Source organism: Bombus vancouverensis, chromosome 15 (genome assembly GCF_051014615.1).
Source record: "Bombus vancouverensis nearcticus chromosome 15, iyBomVanc1_principal, whole genome shotgun sequence".
Taxonomy (NCBI): domain Eukaryota; kingdom Metazoa; phylum Arthropoda; class Insecta; order Hymenoptera; family Apidae; genus Bombus; species Bombus vancouverensis.
Genome location: NC_134925.1, coordinates 11,003,377 through 11,024,571, shown reverse-complemented (window position 1 = coordinate 11,024,571; position 21,195 = coordinate 11,003,377). Strand labels below are relative to the sequence as shown.

At 35.9% G+C, this 21,195-nt stretch overlaps 1 protein-coding gene and 1 long non-coding RNA gene across 4 annotated transcripts in view; one reads left to right on the top strand and one right to left on the bottom strand.

Annotated features, from left to right (window-relative positions):
* The window catches only part of Sol1, a 529,381-nt gene that overhangs the window by 230,154 nt on the left and 278,032 nt on the right, over positions 1-21,195 (top strand). For all 3 annotated transcript variants that reach the window (XM_076625163.1, XM_076625165.1, XM_076625164.1), the window contains exons 7-8: positions 11,596-11,807; positions 13,358-13,435. In XM_076625163.1, coding sequence (XP_076481278.1) covers positions 11,596-11,807; positions 13,358-13,435 — 290 coding nt within the window. The remainder of the gene's footprint in view (positions 1-11,595; positions 11,808-13,357; positions 13,436-21,195) is intronic.
* LOC143303660 (uncharacterized) lies at positions 16-3,164 on the bottom strand. Its single transcript, XR_013060176.1, has 3 exons — positions 3,076-3,164; positions 2,051-2,074; positions 16-1,783 (listed from the first exon to the last, which is right to left on the bottom strand). It is a non-coding gene; the product is annotated as an uncharacterized LOC143303660 (long non-coding RNA).

Sequence of the window (21,195 nt, the reverse complement as noted above, 5' to 3'; positions counted from 1 at the left end):
CTGACAATCCAATTTTTCAAATTTCTGACTATACCAAGTAAATAATTATTCTTTGAAAGCCATAATTGCTCTTGCAAATTTTATTTTTCCATCAATGTTAATGCTTAATTTGTTTGATCAATGTTTGATTTGTTAATTAAAGTTAGTCTCGCATATTCATGAATGATCGAAGTTATATCGAATTATCGTTCCAGGAGGATAATGAAGGACTAGACGGTATCTAAATTTTCTAACTATCGAAGAATCGAACGACTTAATTCTGTATAATTTGTAACTTGAAGTTTATATTACGCATATATCTATAACTTTAAAATTTTATTTCGTATGTTTATGTATATTATCTTTCTATACCATCACGCGATCGAATTGCCATCGAATTGCTATCTATCCACAGTAGCTATTAATTCTTAATACTACCATCAAAATGCAAATCTGTGACCAAGCATAATCCCCTTTTTTCCAACGAAGAAAGAAACACTAGATATCGCTTTCTCCTCTGACGCTATAATTACGAAGCCAGATGCGATATTCATGAAGATTTCATATGTGCCGCTTTGCAGAAGTATTTGATAAATTTTTTAAAGCGTCCATTCCTGCATGAAGCCACGCTGTCGCGCTTCTATTACGCTAATTGTGAATTACGACGCCTGTCGGTTATTAACGTTTACGAGTTAACGAGGCACGATAACGAGCGGCGGCACAAGATCGTGAACGTTCGGACCGAACTTTTCTATTTAAAAGTTTTCCCCGGCAACATTGTATTCGGTCGTAGTTCGATGGTATGTCAAACTTCGTAACAGGGGAGAGGGATACGACTTTAGGTGGATTAAACACGCAATGGAGATTTCCGTGCGCGATAAACTTCCCTGGATTAATATTTTTTTTCGTTCGATCGTTTGTTTAAACTTTAATAGGATCTAAACAAGAGGAAAGTAAAAAGCCGTGAAGCTAAGTAAAACCATGACGCACGACCAGCGAGTGATTTTTTCCAAACGTTTGTACGGATAGATAAAAATATGTAAACAGAAAGAGAGATTCGAAATTGTTGAAATATTTGTTGCGTGATATTTTCTGTTATGTGCGTATTAAACTAGTGCCCTATCGTTTACTGCATTTGAAACATTGTTGAAATACTGAAAAACTGTATGTTACGATACAGAAATAACAAGAAGAAAAACGATTACTACATTCACGCGACATTCAGTAAAATATTGAACTATAGTGGACTTTGTACAAGACCATTTTTATCATACTTACAGTGGCTAGAAAAAGTATCGACACATACGTACTTTTATATTTCAACGAAGCGTTCTACATCTGATTTTCATAATAAAGTTTCAAATTTTTACCCTCGTACGAAGACACCACCGAAGAATGCCAAGTTTAATATACTTGGTCTTAATTAATTAGTATACGAAGAACGCCGTGAAAATACTTTTTGCAGCTACTGTATTTTATTTTCGATTATTTGCTCGATTGAGTACAAGAGTTAAGGGTAAACTTAAATGAGCCGCTAAACTAATCAAACAAACTCATTCCAGTGTTTGCAAACCAGCGATAATAACTACGTCTATGTAGACGTCATCATTGGTGTCGTGGAAGTTTGATATAAAGCCATCTAAAACTGACTCTGCCAGCTGGCGAACATTCGCAAGAGAAGTCCTGCGAGAATAGAAACGGTCTGATATTCTTCTTTGTCTCTCCGCCCCTTTCGTTTCCTCGGACGGATTCGTTCTCCTCATCCTGACCATCTCTTTCTTGGTCTGTCTAACCGAAGTCCTTCCTAGGACAGCGATAATGTGCATCATATATTAGTTCGATATACGATCGGTTCACCAAGACTCCTGTGATAAGTGAAACTGGCCTAACTGCACTGTAGGCAACGGGGTAATTTACGTACAGCAGCTCGCAAAATTATTCGTACAATTACGTGACATAACAATCTTATGTACGCATATTGTGCAATTTATACAAAACGTTTTGAAATTTCATTGGCGCTAAAATGAAGTTTGAACCGAATGTGAAAATATATATGGAAGTTACAAGATACCTGGAGAGTCCGTGCTGTATTTTCCTATAAAATAAAGAATAGAACTTAAAAGAACGATTTCTGTGGTTGATAATTAAATTTTAAGTAAAACAGAAACCAAGATCAGAACGTAGATCCAAGGAAAATATACCAAAAGAAGGTTCAAGTGGAAAGAGCTAAATTCAGATAGAATTTCTAAAACAGCGTCGTTTCAACTGAAGTATTTGAGAATCCCAGCAATAAAATCTTTCCTTATAGGTTAAGATATAATCTTTCCTCTGTATCTGTGACTTTATAATATTTATCTAGCTTTAAACTAATTAGAATACGTCTTTGGTAGAAAGCAACTATATAATTAACAGCAGTTTTACCAATCAAAAGGGAAATATCAATTGGATGAAATTACTATTTTGAAGGAAAACCGTAATTTTCCTTATGAAGTGATATTTTGCGATGTTTGTAACTGTGCACAAACATTTTCTATCGCGATAGAATGGCAAAAAGACTCGTTCACTCGCCTTTGTCTCGATAAATCGATTTTGTCTCTATATATTCACATCGAAGCTGCTTATAATTAAATTTGTTTCAAACTCCTTACACGTATATATGGTATGTATTTGATCTTTTCATGTTCTTTTTGTTCTGTTTTAGATATTCCGCGACTCTATTTGAGTCTGCTCAAATCACGTTATCGAATGCGCAAAACGTTCAGTAGATAACTCGATAATAGTTATCGAAGTGTGTTTCAATTTATAAAATAAATATATGTGATACTTGTACGCGAATGTACGATAGACGCATGAAACAATTACCGCAATATCGAATATCTGCTTCAATTAATTATGAATTGTAATTATTATGTACAGGGTGGAAGGAAATTATACGTTGCCCCAATTATCACATCAGGATCGGTGGGGTTTTGTTAAAAAAAGGGTGCCACGAAATTGACATTGACTCTGAAATTCAGGGCCAAATTCTTTTTCGTTTGCATCACACTCTACTCGTCACGAGAGAACCATCCCTGTCAAAGGAACTGTTTTACTTACAATATGAATATGTTTACGAAGAAAATTTACAATATAAGTTGCGTATTATCGACGAAGCAGAAGAAAGCTACGCATTAGCTCGAGAAATTCATAGAAATTTGATGAGGGATAATAGAGGGCTATTAAACTGTAACTAAAGTATAACTTTCGATTAAATAGAAATTCCAGATTGACGCGATTTCCAGCAGTTAGGCCAACAATTTGCTAATCAAGAATATCGCGTATACTGGTACCAACGAGAACCTAAAACTTCACTACCGCGTGTGGCAGTAAACTGAGAGGGAAACTATTAGCTACTTGCGTCGTATGTCGTTCAAATGTAACCAATTCGCATCATAACACTAGACTGTTGATGGTGCGCGTATCAGCAACAGAACAACATACGCTACTAGGGTATTATTTACGAGCAGCAGTAAATTATCAGAGACGACACGGCTACTTAACCTGCATCTGACTATGAAGTAAAAGCTCATTGTAAATAAAACAGCTGCAAAAGCTATTGAAGCTTCAACTCCATTTTTCAAGAGAACGGTTGAGTTTCCGACCGAATGGCACCTTTGAGAAAGTCGTCGCTCGCGACCAGTAAAATACAATGCAAGCAAAAAAATTTGATCTGGAATTTCAGAGTCAAGGTCAGTTTTATGCGACACCTTTTCTTAACAAATCTCCATCGATCCATAACGAGATATAGAATCACGCTACAATGATCGCGGCGTAAAATTTTCTATCACTCGGTATATGTACGAATTAATCAATTAATATTTTTAAGTACGTATCAATTAATATTTTTACGTTCCGTGGATTCTAAACGAATTCAATTAATTTCAGAAATTGATCTATTATTTTATACAATCTGTTTTCGAATTATTTAAACTAATTGCAATCAATAATAGAAAACATTTGAAACGGTACACGTACAAATGAATAATTTCGTTCTTTGCCGAACAAACATTAACTTTTAATTCAACTTACGGAATGACATACCTGCGGTCGTGTTAAATGAAAAAATTTATCGGATGTTCAATCGGGCTTTAGTTCTTTCTGGAAAGATTTAGAAGTAGCCGTAAAAACGTACGAATTTAACGCGGTGCTTTAACCATTAGTCGTTATTAACCTTACCACAATAGGTAGTTGCAGCGACGGGAAACGTACTTCTTTACGGGAAAATTCTCCTCTTTTTTTTTAAATCCTGCAGCGCCGACTACGCCTGACTCCTAAATCCTTTGAGCGTGACACGGACCATGATTCTACTTAACCCACATAAAGTTCCTCTGTGCACGAAGACTTAGAGCTGAAAATGGTGATGGTGGGGTCGACTTGGGAAACGAGAGACTTGCCCAGAGACTTGCAGCTGCAGCGTGCAGGAGTTAATCCTTGATAAATCCTTGAATTCCGTCCTAATTCAGTATCGAGCTACCTAATTTCATTTCGTCATCGACCTTTGAGCTTCTGAACCTTTTGCTTTCGTTCTTACGAAGTCGTATTTTCTACTTTTTTTTTTTTTCTTTTTTTTACAATTCTTCTCTGCCACCTGATAAAAGTACGCATAGTTTGATTTTTCTAGACTTTAAAAAGCTTAAAAAAGGGAAGAAGGAAAATGATAGCGATATCATACTATTCGAATATCAAAATTAATTTCAAGAAACCAAAGTTCCAGACCCTCTTCCTGTTAACTCTCCTATTAATCTTCAGCTCATATTGCTGGATCATAGACGGCACATAATGATACGAGTAGGATTTTTAGATTAATTAATCGCAACTTCCATTCTGTATTTTTCCTGGGTCTTTCGTAAAGTAGCAAATATAAATAGAGATACCGTGAGGTCAAGTAATTTAAGCAATTTCGACTTCAAATTATTATAGTTCAAAAATAACCCGATTACAATATATCGGTTATGGCGCAACTTTCGACGAGAACCTCATCCGAACAAGTATAATATGTTCTATAAAACGTTCAACAACCACTTCCTGCAAGGTAATTACTTATTATATACAGTTGGTAGAAAATTGCTATAAAGAAATCAATTATTTCGAAATTCCTCTGAACTCCTGATGCCGTTAAAATGTCAGTGTTTTACGGGTGTTTTGTGCCTTCATTTTGCTTATATCGGAGAGCACGTTGATTCACGACCGATTCAAGCTGCAAGCTATAAAAACCTGTAATTACTGCGACGGTGAAATTTGTGGCTCTCAAATATTAGTTCGCAACGAGGTGCATATTTTTTCCATGTTTCGCAAACCGCCCTAATATCCCAACGTTATGAGCTTTCGTTTTTTAGTTCTCAGAATAAACATTTCCCAACAAAGGATAATTGATTTCGATCCACTTTTCGTCGAATCAATTAACTTCGTTCCGTTTCTGCTGAAACAACTACATTATTTGCTTTCTCACTGTTCGCGTTTCCACGCACTTTTAATAATAACTGTATGGTCCAATTAGCTGATGCTTCGTTTTCAGTTTGCCCGTATTTTTTGAACGAATGGTACTCAGTCTGACATTATTAAATGTAGCATTGTGAAATTTACCGTTGGAACGTCCAGCCAGCGATAAAAGCATTCGTATTTTTTAAACTAATAACTGGTAAATAATTTTGAAAATCTTGCTCTTTGCTTCGTTTTTATTTCGACTTAAACGTTGTTGAAGGCTATAAGATTCTAAAAATTTACTTTCCTTTGAAAATTATGTACGATTCGGCGAATGGACGCAACAGTGAAAGGAATAGTAACTATCATTGATTCGGAATTTAGGATGTTTAAAGGAACAAAGTGTATATCGAAACTAATACTCAAATACGATATAAATAACCTCCAACGAAATTTTAACTAAAAATGAAAAAAAGCACAGCACAAAGATCGAGTCGTTATACGACACAGGCTTTTCTCAGTGAAGTGGATATTATTTTCAAAAAGAAAGCAACATCGTGATCATAGTTGCTAACTTTCTGATACTCATCTGTTTACGACTAATTTAAGTTTCAAAGCACGTTGGCGCAAGTCAGATGAGCGTAAGAAGCTGGAAGAATGATTAATTCAATGGTTAGTTGAACGATCCGTTCCGAGCAAGCAAAACGAACACCAGGGAGAGAAGTGGGCGCGTGCTATTAATTAATCTTGCGCTCGATAACGTTTACCGCGAAGGTCGTGGTAAAACTTGCTAAAAGCGAGGAAGACCCTTGAGAAATGTTTCGATATATCAGCGTTAAGCCGCACTGTCAGACGCACTCGGATATTACGCTGAATGGTGCTGATGGATACTAGGAGACTCCTCTCTGTCAGCCACTTGATACACCCATTTCTGAGTATTTCTCACAATTCGTAGGAGATAGTGTGTATCGCTTCTTATTCGACTTTCGCAGTTCCAAAGTATTTGCAAAAATATCCAATGGTTCGCGAACGTATTCGAACAGACAATTTTTTTACGAATACATCGTAAGGAACTTTTATCATATCGTATGAATGTATGGTAGGAAGCTTTTTTGCAATTTAATTGGCATTGTAATGAGACACGACTATCGTGATAATAATAGTGAAATTTGAAACAAATCCGAAATTGTACATACAAGTTACAAGACATTTATTATAGACGTACACTTATTGTTCGTGAAAAATTAGTATACAGCGCCTCAATACATACTGTGACTTGTGTCCCATTTAACGTAACGAATAATTTGGTGATCTTCGCGAAGAGTATTCAGTAAGTGCTTCCAGTAAATGCCTTACAACTTCCATATATATTTTCAGATCCTTTTCATATTTGACCAATGTGAAATAGACTAAAAATCTTGCGTATTATGTAACGTTTTAAAACAACCATTTAAATGACATAATATAACGTAAGTAATATAATTGATTAATATAACGTGAGTTTTATAGTTGAAGTTCTATCGCGCTTGAAATCCTCCGATCTTAGGTATGCACCGACATTAATGCACCAGTTCAGTCTTCTCTCTTAGCCATCGCCACGGTTGACCTCCTCTTTTCTTATTCTCGCAAAAATACGATCTCCTGTGTAAAAGAAGTGGACCTTGTACTCGGCGTTCTTCCATGCGAACTTCGCGTTGGTGCGCACGGTAGGAAGTCGACATCTGTGCAGTTTTAACGTGGTCGGTGGCGTTAGAGATATCCAGTCACTGGAATACCTGAATTTCCTAGTACGAGACTATGCATCGTTGAATATTATCAGCGTAAATAAAACTCTGGAATCTTCGTACCATTTTTCAATATACTTATCCCGATCTGAAACCAGGATAACGAAACCTCGCGTTGTTATGCATCGCGTGAGTGGAGCATTGTTCGAAACTATGAATGGAACGTTTCCCATTCATGGAATCTGTTCGAGACATGTTCCTTCTTCAAGCATCCAAGAATAATTAACGATTAATATCCAGCAAAAAATTATCGTTTTGGATAACGCAGTGTAAGACTTTTAAGACGATATCAAGTTCTTATTCGATTTTTTTACGTTACGTAATTTATCCACTTTTTAAGTAAATATAATAATTGTCTTAAAATTTCCGAGCGGGAACGTATATTAATCCTGTAGGTAATATGGGAGAATACCGAAGAATGTTCTGATCTGAAAAGGAAAATTAGGAGGGTGCGTGTATTGCTATGTAAAGAAAAGCGAAAATCGCGTTTCAGTGACAAATACGGCAGAAATTTAGGAATGCCGCCTATGAGCTTTTTTGCGTCGATTCATCAAGCAAGTTTTGTTACAGTTCCAGGCACGGATACGCTACGTGGAATCTTCACCACGTGGCAGAGCAATCTGTGACCGCAAAAATCACAGGTCTCGCAAAAACAGCACCATGTTTCACGAGCGTGATGAAATATGGCGATGACCGTCAAACATATCTAGAAATGTTAACAAATTCGCTGATATCTTCTACTTTCGAAAGTTTAATGCTGTTGATATAAAAATCTCACGGCAAATATACGGAGTACGTTTATATCAAAGCTACGAGTGTTAAAAAATAAATTTTTATCTAGATGCTGATAGTAACTAAAATTATGAAATTAATTCAATGGAGCAACTAGATGGTGATTATTTATGAAAATTGAGAATATAAGTATACAGTTGAAGATATATTCTACTCATAAAATCTTTCTTTGCGTATTAAAAATCAACTGGAACAATTCGATATTTTAGTGGTCAAATAGTTGAGTTCGCGGAAAGCCAAAAATATACTATTATTAATTTGTATAATTTTTATTTAACTATATGAATCTCAAGAGTCGCGAGACAATTACTAATCTCGCCCAAAATGGAAAAAAATTATAAACGAATTTTATTGTAATTATTCGCCTAATTTGATAGTTTACGCGATAAATAAAATATATACCAACGTATCAACAATTTGACTAAAAAATACGCGCAAATACGTACAGAAATATCGAAAAGCTGCTAATAATAGTAGAGACGCCCTATGACTTTTAAACGGGAGTGTATTTGCGTATACCATACTCCCTGCAAACGAAGACGTCAGACGAAAGCAGCGAAAAGACGGGCATACTCTTTAATCTCTGGCTCTTTGGACGATAATCTTTCTCTGCCAGCGTAATTGCTTAACCCATGCAGGTAATAAGGTTATCCAGCGGTCATCATCGATCAAGGCCTTAAATCGATCGAATCACCGACTCTCCGTTGGCTTAACGCGCTTCGAGGAGCCGACCCCGTTACCGTGAGGTGTAATTCTCTTCCATTCGATTGGGCAAAGTAGTTCACGTATACCTATAAAGAGAATCGTCGACTATTGATGGAAGACTGTTCTCGTATTTCTTTCTTTGTCGTCCCATTCCTTTGGTCGTTTCCGTCGTGTTTTCTGGCCTACGCCAACGATCCCCGTTTTCACCGACGCGACGTTCCTTTTGTCATTGTAGTATCTTTGCAGTTTCACCTTTAACTCTTCTCGTCTAAAACCCTTGACGTCGACCTCGACTCTCTCTTTCTCTTCTTCCAACCTCTCTGTATCTTTTCGTCCACCACTTGTTCTCTGTCTCAGTTTCTGCACCTTTTTCCACGAGATCTCGCAACGAGCCGAGTCACTCGAAGGTAAATTATCTCACCTCCGTTGAAGGGCACATCTCGAGGAACATATAGTACGTATTTAAGCCAAGAATCGACCTTGGGGGTTCTTCTTAAACTGCGCGAACGTGTCGATGAATGGACGAGGTTTTTCGCGTCTTCTGAAGTGTTGGTTACCATGCGAATTATATATATTATATTATATTATATTATGTTATGTATTATATAAATATATATACAGGATGGTTGGTAACTGGTGGTATAAGCGGAAAGGGGGTGATTCTACGCGAAAAAAGAAGTCGAAAATATAGAATAAAATTTTTTTTTAAACTTTTTTCCTTTTTTTAATTTTTCCATCGAGACAACGATCTACAGTGAGATCCGTTATAACGTACCGCACGCATACCGAGCGAAGATTCAAAGTCGATTTTCTCGAAAACAAAGCCTCAAATTTTTATTCTATATTTTCGATTTCTTTTTTCGCGTAGAATCAACCCCTTTCCGCTTGTACCACCAGTTACTAACCACCCTGTATATATAGACTATGGATTTTTATGCAAATTCATATTTTTGGGAATATAATTACAAGGTTCGAGCCTTGGTAGAAAATTGATTTATGTATCATTATATTTATGTTGAATATTTATTATTATATTATTATAGTATTATAGGAAGCACTATAGTTTGGCTATTTTATATATTTTCTCATTTTAATGTGCAATTTTGTACTTCCAGATTTGTCATAAATGTATAAAAGCACCAGTCTATTTATACATTTTGCTAATAGAAACCACAATATATCTAGATGTACAGCATTAAATTTACTATAATCGTGTTTGTTATAGTACCAAATTGTACCAAACCATGAAACTTATCTTATCACGAGCGCTCTAAGAAATTTCGTATCGTGTACCGCCGATGTTCACCGTAAAACATGTTCACTGTAAAAACCGTGTTCACGCATAAATCTTGTTGCGGATAAGTGAAAACTTTAAAGGGATTAACTATCTCCCGTTGACGAATATGGGCCTTCTAACTTTATTGATCCAGTTATTTTTGCTCGGTCGCTTTTATACTACTCGGAAATTTTACTTATATTTTCTTGAATAATGGATTCGAAAATAACATGTTCATAGTGGGTCTTATTTTGATTGTTTTACAAAATAGAATTTTTTTTAGAGAAAGTTAATCTCGGTATTTCTGTAATCGTATCTCGAGATTAAAATCTATTATTTTTCGAACGAGAGTTAGTTACATAAGATTCAATTTTCTCACAAACCGGACGTAGTTTGAAGCAAACGCGAGTTACAACGTGGATTAATTAATTTGAAATGTTAAAAAACGGAGAAGTAAATGATGATAAGGATGGTGATTCTGTACAGTTGTAATAGAAACGCTTCAGGACAGGACGTTCTACATAGAACGTAACTCTTAAATTATTTTTAAACGAGAATTTAATTGAACTCTTAAATTCCTTCCAACATTTCTACCGACCACTCCGAGTTAAAGTATTTAAATAATCTATCGTATTTTAATATATTAACCCTAATTTTCACACTTTACGATAATTGTAAAATTTAATAAATTGTGGCCTCTAGAGAAACTAACTTAATACCAATATATTTTACGATAAAACATTTCGGTAAAAACGAAATAAAATTAATGTTTTTTTTTTCACTTTTATGCTTCTCCAAAATTAACGATTCGTGCTACGTATTTTATACTACGTTTCTTCTCGTATTTTTACTGCCATGTGAAAGCTGTCAAATCGTAATACAAACATTTAATTAAGAGGAAGAGCGACAAAGGTATACGGAGCGAATGTCGCTTCGTTTCATTTCACGATTTATACGAAACTTTGGAATTTTTCATTGCACTCTAAAAACTTTTATCTTCATAGAAACGCTAGAGTTGCACCTTTCCCTGTTTCAATCGTTACGCGTACACGGATATCTCGTTACAACGGGTCACATCAGAAAAGATTTCTCGTTCGATTTTACTTTCATCTCCCTGTGGTCGCGACATCCATGAGAAACGTTCGAATTTACATAACAATCGATTTAGCATTCGGCCTCCACTCCCAAAGACGTCGAATTACCCAAATTGAATACATCTAGAAGCCATGAAATAAATAAGATAAATCGCAAGCCACATCGTCGTCGACGCGGCAACAGCCGAGACAGAAATGATGCGAATAGATCGGAATCGATTAAAGAGAAATCGTGGAAAGTACCTAACGAATTAACGATTGAAGTTCGCAGGAAGAAATCCTCGCTGCTTCTTTTACGCAAACCAATAACATGTCAAAGCAACAAGTTTCTTATTATCGTAAGAAAATTGCGTTATTCGGCGATATGTATCGCTTCATGACATAGACACGTTATACGCGTCGCGTTGCCAGGGACGAAATGAATCACTCAACTTTTGGTTTGGTTATTCACGATATAGGATAACATACCAATAAGTTGCTTTTAACGAAAGGTATTCTGTTACAGTTGCCTGAATAGAGCGGATTTAATCAGGGTGCACGACGGTACGGATTCAGGGGCGCCCACAATAGCTGTGCTCTGCAACCAAGGAACGGAAGTGGAAGTACTCAGCACCGGGTCAGACCTGTACGTCGAGTTCGTCGCTAATTCCGAGTGGCCGGGCCAGGGTTTCAAGGCGATGTTCCAATTCCAGCCATTGGACGATGCGCCGCATCCTGGTGGGTAACGAAAGACACTGTTTCCTGACATTATGAAAATCCACCGATATAAACCATCTCTTCCCCTCGATTCCATCTGAATTTCCGTCATACCGTGTTGTTTGAATAATCAAAAGCTTCGAGCTGCAGTCGCTGAAAGCCAAAGTCTTAAGGAATCATTAGCGTACGAATTGTCATCGTAGAATTGCAATCAACTCTCTGGAATTTTCTGTCATTACCAGAACTCGTTCATTTTTCATGCATCAATTTCCGTGGTTTAATCGACGCCCGGTTCACTCGTGTTTCTCAACTTTTGCAGTCGAAATTTACGGTGATTCCGTGGCTGACATCTCAGATTGTTCGAAATTTCTGCGAAGTTCGTTTCACCAGTGTTAAGCAAGTTTGTGGTTTCTAAATGACGAATGGCGAAAATCTTTTCTCGACTGTAAAAAGTTACGGCTACCTATTAATCTTAATCAGAATCAGAAGTTGCAATAACATTCTACGGAATAATCGTTCTTCTGTTTGATGAATGCTATGCGATAAAAATAAAATGCGTTTCTGTTGAAAAATCCTGGGAAAATAGTTTCATTCATATTTATCGTCGCTCGAACTTTTTCTATGATAATTCATGATTTATGTATCGCGGTTAACCGGAAATGGTAAAGCAGATTATACAATAAAATTTAACGTAATAACAAAACTGACTGAATAACAATACCCCTGAGTTTTAAGTTTTTGAGAACGGATAATTCTCGGTTTTAGAAATAGATAAGCACGAAACATTATTGAACAAGTGTTGTCAAATTCGATACTCTGCAGTCTCTGTCGTCGGTATCATAGATTCATCAGAGTAATCGTTTTGCAAGCTCCACGAGGAGTGTCGCTGAGATCAAACGCGAAAGCGCTTCGAAGCAGAACTTGCGAGAAGCTTTCAACCCTTACGTTCGCCCTATCGGTAAAGCAGAATTCTCAGCTTTCCGACATACCGTAAAGCAGAGCTTTGGTTAAACTGCTCTTTAACTTTTCATTTATCCACCCAATTGCTAACCCTTTAGATAATTTCTGTAAGCTGCTCTCGTTCGAGAAATACCAACGAAGCACGAAATCTGCCACCTCCTTGGAACGTGTTATCGGTGCGACAGTCTATTTGCATAAATTCGTTATTACGCGGACGATAACATTGGTATCCCTTGTTGGTTCAACCTCCTTACGCGTTACTGACATGTTAATCGCGGTCAAATTAATTAACGACCTTTTGACATTGACGCCGGTTTCTCTGTCGCTTCACTTGTCTTGTTGTTCCCTTCGTTAAATGAAGACATTGTCGAATTTTGTTGATAATAATTTTTATAACGATCGCATGATTAATGAAGGTTTTCCCGCGCGTCGTAAACGAAATTGCGAGCGGAATAAGGATGGTTTGCCCGGTTGACTATTTATGAGGTAATAAATCATGAATGGGGACCGTTTGCTAAGGTAGATTGGCCATGTTCCATTCGCATACGCGACTCCCAACTGTAATTAACGGCACTGTATATTCCGAGGATAATTACAATAATGTATTTCAGAGCCGGACAAGGTCGTCCCAGGGGCCGTTACCGGTAACCCCAAGCACTCGGTCATCGGACCGGCTGTCAGCGCTACCAGTAAGTATATCACTCTATGTCGTCGATTTATTATCCCTCTCAATCAATAATTTTCCATTTATCCGATTATCGTCCTATAGTATTCAGTCGGTAAGTGACTACTTCGGAGATAATCCGAAGGATTCATAGAAACGACGGACAAGATATATGCTTGAGCATGGAAAAGTAAGGAGTGCCGATTTATTAGCACGGTTGGTTGTTTCGATAGCCCAGATTGAAAAAATATAAATGTATTATCAGACGACTAAAGTAAATGAGACGGTCTTGAGGAGATTTTAATTGACATTTTAGGATCGTTTTTTTTTTCTTTTTATATTGTACGTGTACCTTGCAAGTGAGACAACTCGAATAAGTTTTTCAGTAAAAGCGAAAAGCTATTTGGAAGCTTCCAAGAAACTATTTACCATACATATAACGTTAGTAAAAAAAATAGACTTTGGGAAACAATGGGCAAATATTATTTGCGTCATCTCTGCCCCTTTCATGGTTCCGATGATCTTGCAATCTCTCTGAATTATTTCGAGTTGTGGTGCTATTGATACGCACGAACATGATTACAATAGTAATTTGATAATAATTATCAATTTAAGGTTCGCAATTGTTGTTGTAGACATTAGTAATTTTTATATTTTGAGTTCGATAAATAGGGAAGTAGAAGCTGTAGTCTATTGGAATTTATATTTTCATATTTGGAATACTGAGAATCTTGAAAGTGTCGTAAATTCACATTTTATAGGGAATTTGTTTTAATTATGTACGTCACGTAAGTACGATGAATGTTTTGAATATAGAGACGTCAGAGTTATGCAGTTAATTAAATGCAAGGTAAGCATATAAATATAATATACAGTCGCGTAGATTAATTTAGTTACTACTACATGTAATAGTATATTAAGAGCTATAATTAGTCCAATCTTGCACAAATATTTATTGCGTTGGCAACTAAGTGATTGCGTCAAATGACAAAATCCTCAATCACTTAGTCGCCAACCCAATAGAAAGATATTCAGTAAATTAGTTAAAATTGTGATCTTTATTCTTCTCGGTATATAAATCTTGGAACATCATAGGAAATGATCTATGTTAATCTAAATTGTTGGCTATATCAAACCGTTCGTTACAATTCCTATTATTCGTACATTCTTAAAGTCATTGTTATTACGTGCTTTTTTCATTCGAACTTGCTTTATCCCTTCTACCATTTGTGCTAGGTAGTAAAAGTTTTAATAGTCGAAATCTAGAAAGCGGTTCAGCAGAAAATCAGCTCTCACTGAGAGAAATGTGTCTTGTAAAGTTAAATGGTCCGGAACATTCCAGCAATCCAAAATTTCTCTCGCTTGTGGAATGGTAATGTAACTAAATCCAAAATACCTATCAACTTGCCAATTAGTCTATCGTATGTAGTGCACATGTTATACGATACGTATTGTATACTAACATATCATTTATTTGCATAATCTTTGTCATTCGTTAGCCTGTTACAATTCACAGATAATAATTTTCGAAAAAATGAACAAGACATAGGCAAATAGAATTATACGTTGAATAACTGGTAAATCGTACTTATCGATTTTATAATTGATCATTCCTCTAATTATATTAATGGCGAGCGATAATTATTAATTCATGATCCGTCGAAATTTATCTAATGTCTGGTATTTAGTAGCTGGACATGTGTATCAATATCAATTTACATGGTATCAGACACAAAATAATTGAACAATATATAAATCATGTACAGATGAATAATTACAGTTGGCGATACATTGATTTGGATCCGACGTATTATATTCACATTATTCTACGTACTTGTTTATTTAAAATCAAATTAATATCAAGGGACACGCATTCGTACAGTAAAATCTCGTTTATCGGAATATCAATTATTATTGATTTGGAGATTGTTCCTTGTAAACAAATTGCAAACAAAGAGTAAAAATTGCTTAGTTTGAATATACCCTATTTTACCAGTATAAAAGATCCAATATTTTTTCAATAAAATCGTAGTGTATAGAAAAAACACTTCGCGCTACGATATATACGATATTGACATGCATAAAACATGTATAAATCGAAGTAGAGAAGCAACGAAACCTCGAGGTTTCGATGTCCGATGTAAAATTTCACTTTATCCGGAAAGTTTTCTACGGACGAAGAAAAGCAAACGTAATAGCGGCGCATAGGTACTGTTTCTGTTGTTCAAACAGATTATTTTGATGTCTCGAACAACACGGTTGATACTCGCTGCGATATGATTTCTCCGGGAGTTCTTCGAATATAACTTCACCGGCTGAGTCGCATAAACTTTGCAAGTTGTGTGTACTTTCGGAGTCATCAGCCGCGTGTAACGCGCGTCCTGAAAGCTCGAAGGAGAGACGAACTTTATATCTTTTTCATGAAAACTAGTTCCCCGGGTTATGAGCAGAAGCACTAAACTAAATTATTCGGTTGACAAGTACAAGGTGATCCAGCCTTTGTATACGAGTTCGCCAGTCTTCACTTTGACGTTCGTATCGATATTCGCGCATAGCAGCTGATATTTCCTTTCTTCTTGTGTATCGCAATTCGATGCTTATTTTACATTGTTCTCCAAACAAACAGCAGGTAAAGAAAGTGGAAGCACAGTTTGCAAACTTCAAACGTTTCCGAGTTTCATAATTCTCCCTCTTAACTACCGTGCGATACATGGTAGATATGTATAAAAAAATTAAAAATTGACGATCTAAAAAAAAACATTAACGATTTCAAAGAATCGAAAGTCATCGTGGTATCGTTTTCGAGAAAGTCGATTTCGAAATTGTACGAAGTATGCTTGTGTTTCGGTGGATATCGATAGCTCATATAACGTAAACGTATGTTTGAAAAATCAATTTTTTCGAAAACGAAAGCACATTTAAAAAGTTTTTATTCTTTATACTCCATTTGTCTGTTTTATGGAGAATTACACCCTGTGGAACCATATATATCCATTTGTTGAAAACAACATCTATGCTATTGATGTTACAGCATGCAATTCATATCAGTTTCTCGTTGCAATAAGAGAAAATGTTATACTAAAAAGACTGAAAGGAAACTTCTTGCTACGGTCATGTTTTATTGCGGATGTAATGATCCATATGCGTTCTATTGTCTGCTACTATCTTTCATACATTTCGTTATTCTGTATAAAACATTATTCAGGTAAACTGGCATGATTAATTTATGAGATATTTTATGTAAATATCTTTATTAAAAAAGATTTCTGACACGCTTCTTCATTGCGTTCCAGGAACGATGTACGTTTCCACGAAGCGTTTCAGCTGCTTCAGGAATTTTTAATTAAATAATCTTTCTAATACTCCCAATTCTTTTTTTACGTAGAATGCCCTGAGAATTTCAGCTATCTATAAAAATAGAATATACGGTGTTATTTGTAAAAAATTACATAATATGCGATATTTCACTCATGCGAAAATGATATCCTCCTTTTTCTGTTCAGTGGCAATAAAATAAGACTACCCAATCACGTGATCATTCTGTTTAATAAGTAATTAACATTCAAATCTCAGGTGTCGTTGTTTTTCGCAGAAATTTGATTTTCTTTTTATTTCGCATTTTTATTAAATTATTCTGCATATAAAATGTAATATATTGGTTCGATCAATCGATATATCATTTTAAAAATTACCGCACAATCGTATTTGATTTCTAATTTGCGCGAAGTATGGCAGAACATAAGCAAACAAATAAATTATACTTTATTAAAATAAATTCATCTCGCAATCACTTGAAATCATTATATCATCTTTGTGATATAATATGTATCAATTCATCATGCATGAAATTTGAAATAAAATACGTTAATTACTCCTGTCCCCGAAAATTATATATATATAGGGCAACTGATCGTTAATATTTACAGTTGTACAGTACGTTCAGCATTTCACTAAAAAGCAATCCATTGATCGTGAAATTAACGACAAAAATTATTGAATTTGATTCAACGAAAAAGTATTCAACGGCAATGTTTCGAAATACTGTTATTATACATATTTTTAAAACTACGCCTAAAATGAGAAAAGTTACAGTCAAAATGATTGACCATCTTCTCTAGCAGATAATCTTGCTATCTTCCAACTGGAATATAATTTCCAGAATTTGTAGTGTCAGAAATCATAAGAAACGTCTCGTAATTCGTAGAAAGAAGTTTGATGCTAAGTTAAAAATAACTAACTATAGCAAATAAGGATGCTAGTGAATTAACTAAATAAGCGAATGTTCCCTGACCTATAGAATTAGCGTAGATGAACGTTCGATTTACGAAGTTAAAGCAACCGTATGTCGTACAATACTGTTCCATATGTGACAAAGAGTAAAGTTTTAGCAGTTTCCTCAACGTTTCTCGCGATCGTTTACGTTCGTCGAAACTGTATCTATAGAAATGGTTGCTGGTGACCATTACCTAAGTCCAATGCCCTTTAATTGATCTCGATTAATCCGGCAGGACGAATAATTCCAATATTCGAGCCGGCTTAACTTTAATCTCAATTTGTACACGGTCCCCGGGTGACAGTGTTTACCAATGTAAATCTATCCTGCGCAATACGGGGTGCAACAACACCAACGAAGTCTCATGAACGCGCGCAATGGTAACCTTTATCAGCACAACAGTATCCCGAGTGTGTTCGGGACTTAGCTCCGTTGAGAAGTTTGCTGCGTGGAAAGCCTTTGCACTACCGCACCCTTACCCCCTTCTAACCCTCTTCACGATACTTAGGTGTAACCGTAAAACAAGGTACGTGATGTATCTGCATGCTCTTATATACTGAACCTACTTTCGTATGCTCTACACCCGCCGGTAAGTGCTCTAAATTATCGGAGCACCTGCACAGCACTGGATGTACACTGTCGCTCATAAGTATACAGTGGCTCACGCAAATATTCGAACATTCATAGAGGCCTTTCGTGTAATGTATACGTCCTCGGTGAAAAATCTTAAGTATTATGTTTTGCTCGACATTGGCAAACGTTATGGATGAGTTACATCGTAATAACCCGTTTGACTTGGTATCTTGTAGGATAGAGGCAGCTGCTAATACGTTAACGATCTTCTTTAAAAATGCGGCCGACTTAAAATCCATAATTTAGATATCAATGTCGGATATCAAAGGTTTATTAAAAATAGAAGTATACTTGGTGGCGGCAGTGTACAAATATGAGTGATAAACTGTAAGTAGGTGTAAAAATGTAAGTACGTGATAAAGTTTCTTTCGACGCGGGTAAGCGAAAAAACTCCCGACCACATAAGGAGAATTCCTCTGAACGAGCGAATAGTAATTGCTACGATGAAACGCGTACGCCCTGCTTTAACGTTCTCCGAACTTTTCCCTCTGTATTATTGCGCGATATCGTTGCCAGCTCAATTTCCGAAAATATTTTATGATCTCGTGACGAAATTGATCGGGGTTCGAGCTATGGAAAATCACCGAAGTCTTGAGTTTCTTTGGCCTTTTTCTCCCGCCTGTAATGGCACGCGCTCGTTTTGAAAAGGTTCCGTGGAGTCTTGAGAGCCTTTTAAAATTGAAAGGGGAACGACGTATCGGTGAAGAATGTTTGAGGTATTGCTTGTTTTTTTTATCTTTATCGTGGAAATGGTGGGCCGCGATTGAATCGTATCGCTGAAACGTTCCGATCGACGTGTTCAATTGAAAATCTCTGTATTCGAATGGCAGAACAAAATATGTTCCATTATGAAATAAAAATTGTGACATTCATTTCGCGGGAAATAAATAGCAACGATCAATTCTGTGATTCTATTGGACGATAATACGATAAGTGTAGTTTCTAAATCTATATATTCAAACAGAAAAGCAGAATAATCGAAAGGTTCGTAACAAAATAATGAAATTTTACGGACGAGTGTATTCAAAATTACCGATATATGTTACAAATACCGCTGGACAGGAATTAACCACCATTACCATTAAAATTTACATAAATATTTATAGAAAAATAATTAATATAGATAAAGGCTTGTTGAAATTAAGCGATGCAAATGTTTGGCAGTTATTACATACAAACTTGACTTTACATTTACGATGGAAACAGCCATTCTCGATACTTTGATCAAATTATTTTCTTTGTACATATGAGCTCGTCCATATTACACATGAGCATTTACAATGCTAGCAATTCAATGAGGGTCAAATATTGTTCTATATATACAGAATGCGTACATTCGATTGAACGTAACGTGAATTGAATGTAAATGAGTAAACTCCTACGGTGTAGATACGTACACATAGTTAAAATAATAATCGTACTTAAACAATGGAAAAATTTGTTCACTAAGCGCAGTCATCACTTAAGGTATCATTCGAAATGTCTTTTTTAAATGTAAAATGATTTCAGTTTCCAAATTTAGGCAAAATATTGTATGTTATTCAAAGGCTGCAAACATTTTACGATCAGCATTAAAAAATCATATCATACCATACCGTTAATTCCGTTACAACATTTTACATAGTTGTAGCTTGAATTTGCATGCATTCTTTCAATATCCCCTTGAACGATGAAACTGAAAAGGCCGTCTCGATAAAGTAATTACCAACGAAATTAATTACGCGGATAAATAGATAGGCAAACTTGTTCCATCGGACTAAAATGGACAAGTTTTCCAATTTTCTCAGCTAGAATGAGTGGGAGAATCGCGGCGTGGCGTTCGCGGCTGCGACGCAATATTGTTGTACATTTAGGATCAGTTTACGGTTCCTCGTATACAACTGTTTTGCTGTGGACTGAAAGGAATAAGCAATAAATAACGCTCGTAGACACCGGTAATGCTCTGCTAAACGTATATACGAATTACGCCGTCGCAGAAATAACGTATCTGGCAGATAAAGCGGAACAGGAGACGGTAAATTCTGATGACGTTTTACTTGGAGGCGTGGAAACGAAACGGCTAGTTGCGCTAAAAAAAAAAAAAAAAAAAAAAAAAAGAAAAAAGAGAAAGTCCAAATAAGATCAAGAGAAATGATGGATCGAAATTCTGCAATTTTCTCGCCGGAGTGGCTGCACTCCGGAACTACTACATATGCCATTTCGTAGGATGTTAACTTTTCCAATGACGTAACTTTGTTTCCGGCTTATTTTACGCCTGGCTTTGCATCAGAAAACACTTTCTCTTTCTCGTTCAAGTTGATAAAAAGTTTCTCTATTAGATGTATACTCTCATATAAGTTTGCTTTAAAACGAAGCTGATCAGCGTGTATTTTTCACGAGGACGTTTATGACGGTTAAATGCTGACAAATTGGAACTCCGACTAAAGAATTTGCTACGTAGCGAGCATTCTGTACAAAACGTTCAAATACAGAAGTTTTACAATCACTTTCCAAATACAAAAGATAGGCAGTAAAAATTGTGTCTTACGATTTGCGCAAAAGAATTTGATCTAAAGCGATTAAGCAGTCATTATGCCTACTGAATTTAAATATGACAAATTCTCTTTGAGATTTATTTGGAAGCTTTTAATTAGAGTCGTGGCTTTGATGGTGTATCGAACAGATATATTTGACATACGTGTATATGTTACATAATTAAACGCGAGAATGAATACTAAAAAGGAATATTTCATACGATAATTTTTATCAATTATAGGTTCTTCCATGATTTCGCCTAAAATAAATGAATTTAATTCACTATGCCGGTAATGCTATTGAAGGTAAATTCAGCGGTCCGGCCAGTTATAGAAATATAGAAGACATTTCAGTTTAAATAAGCT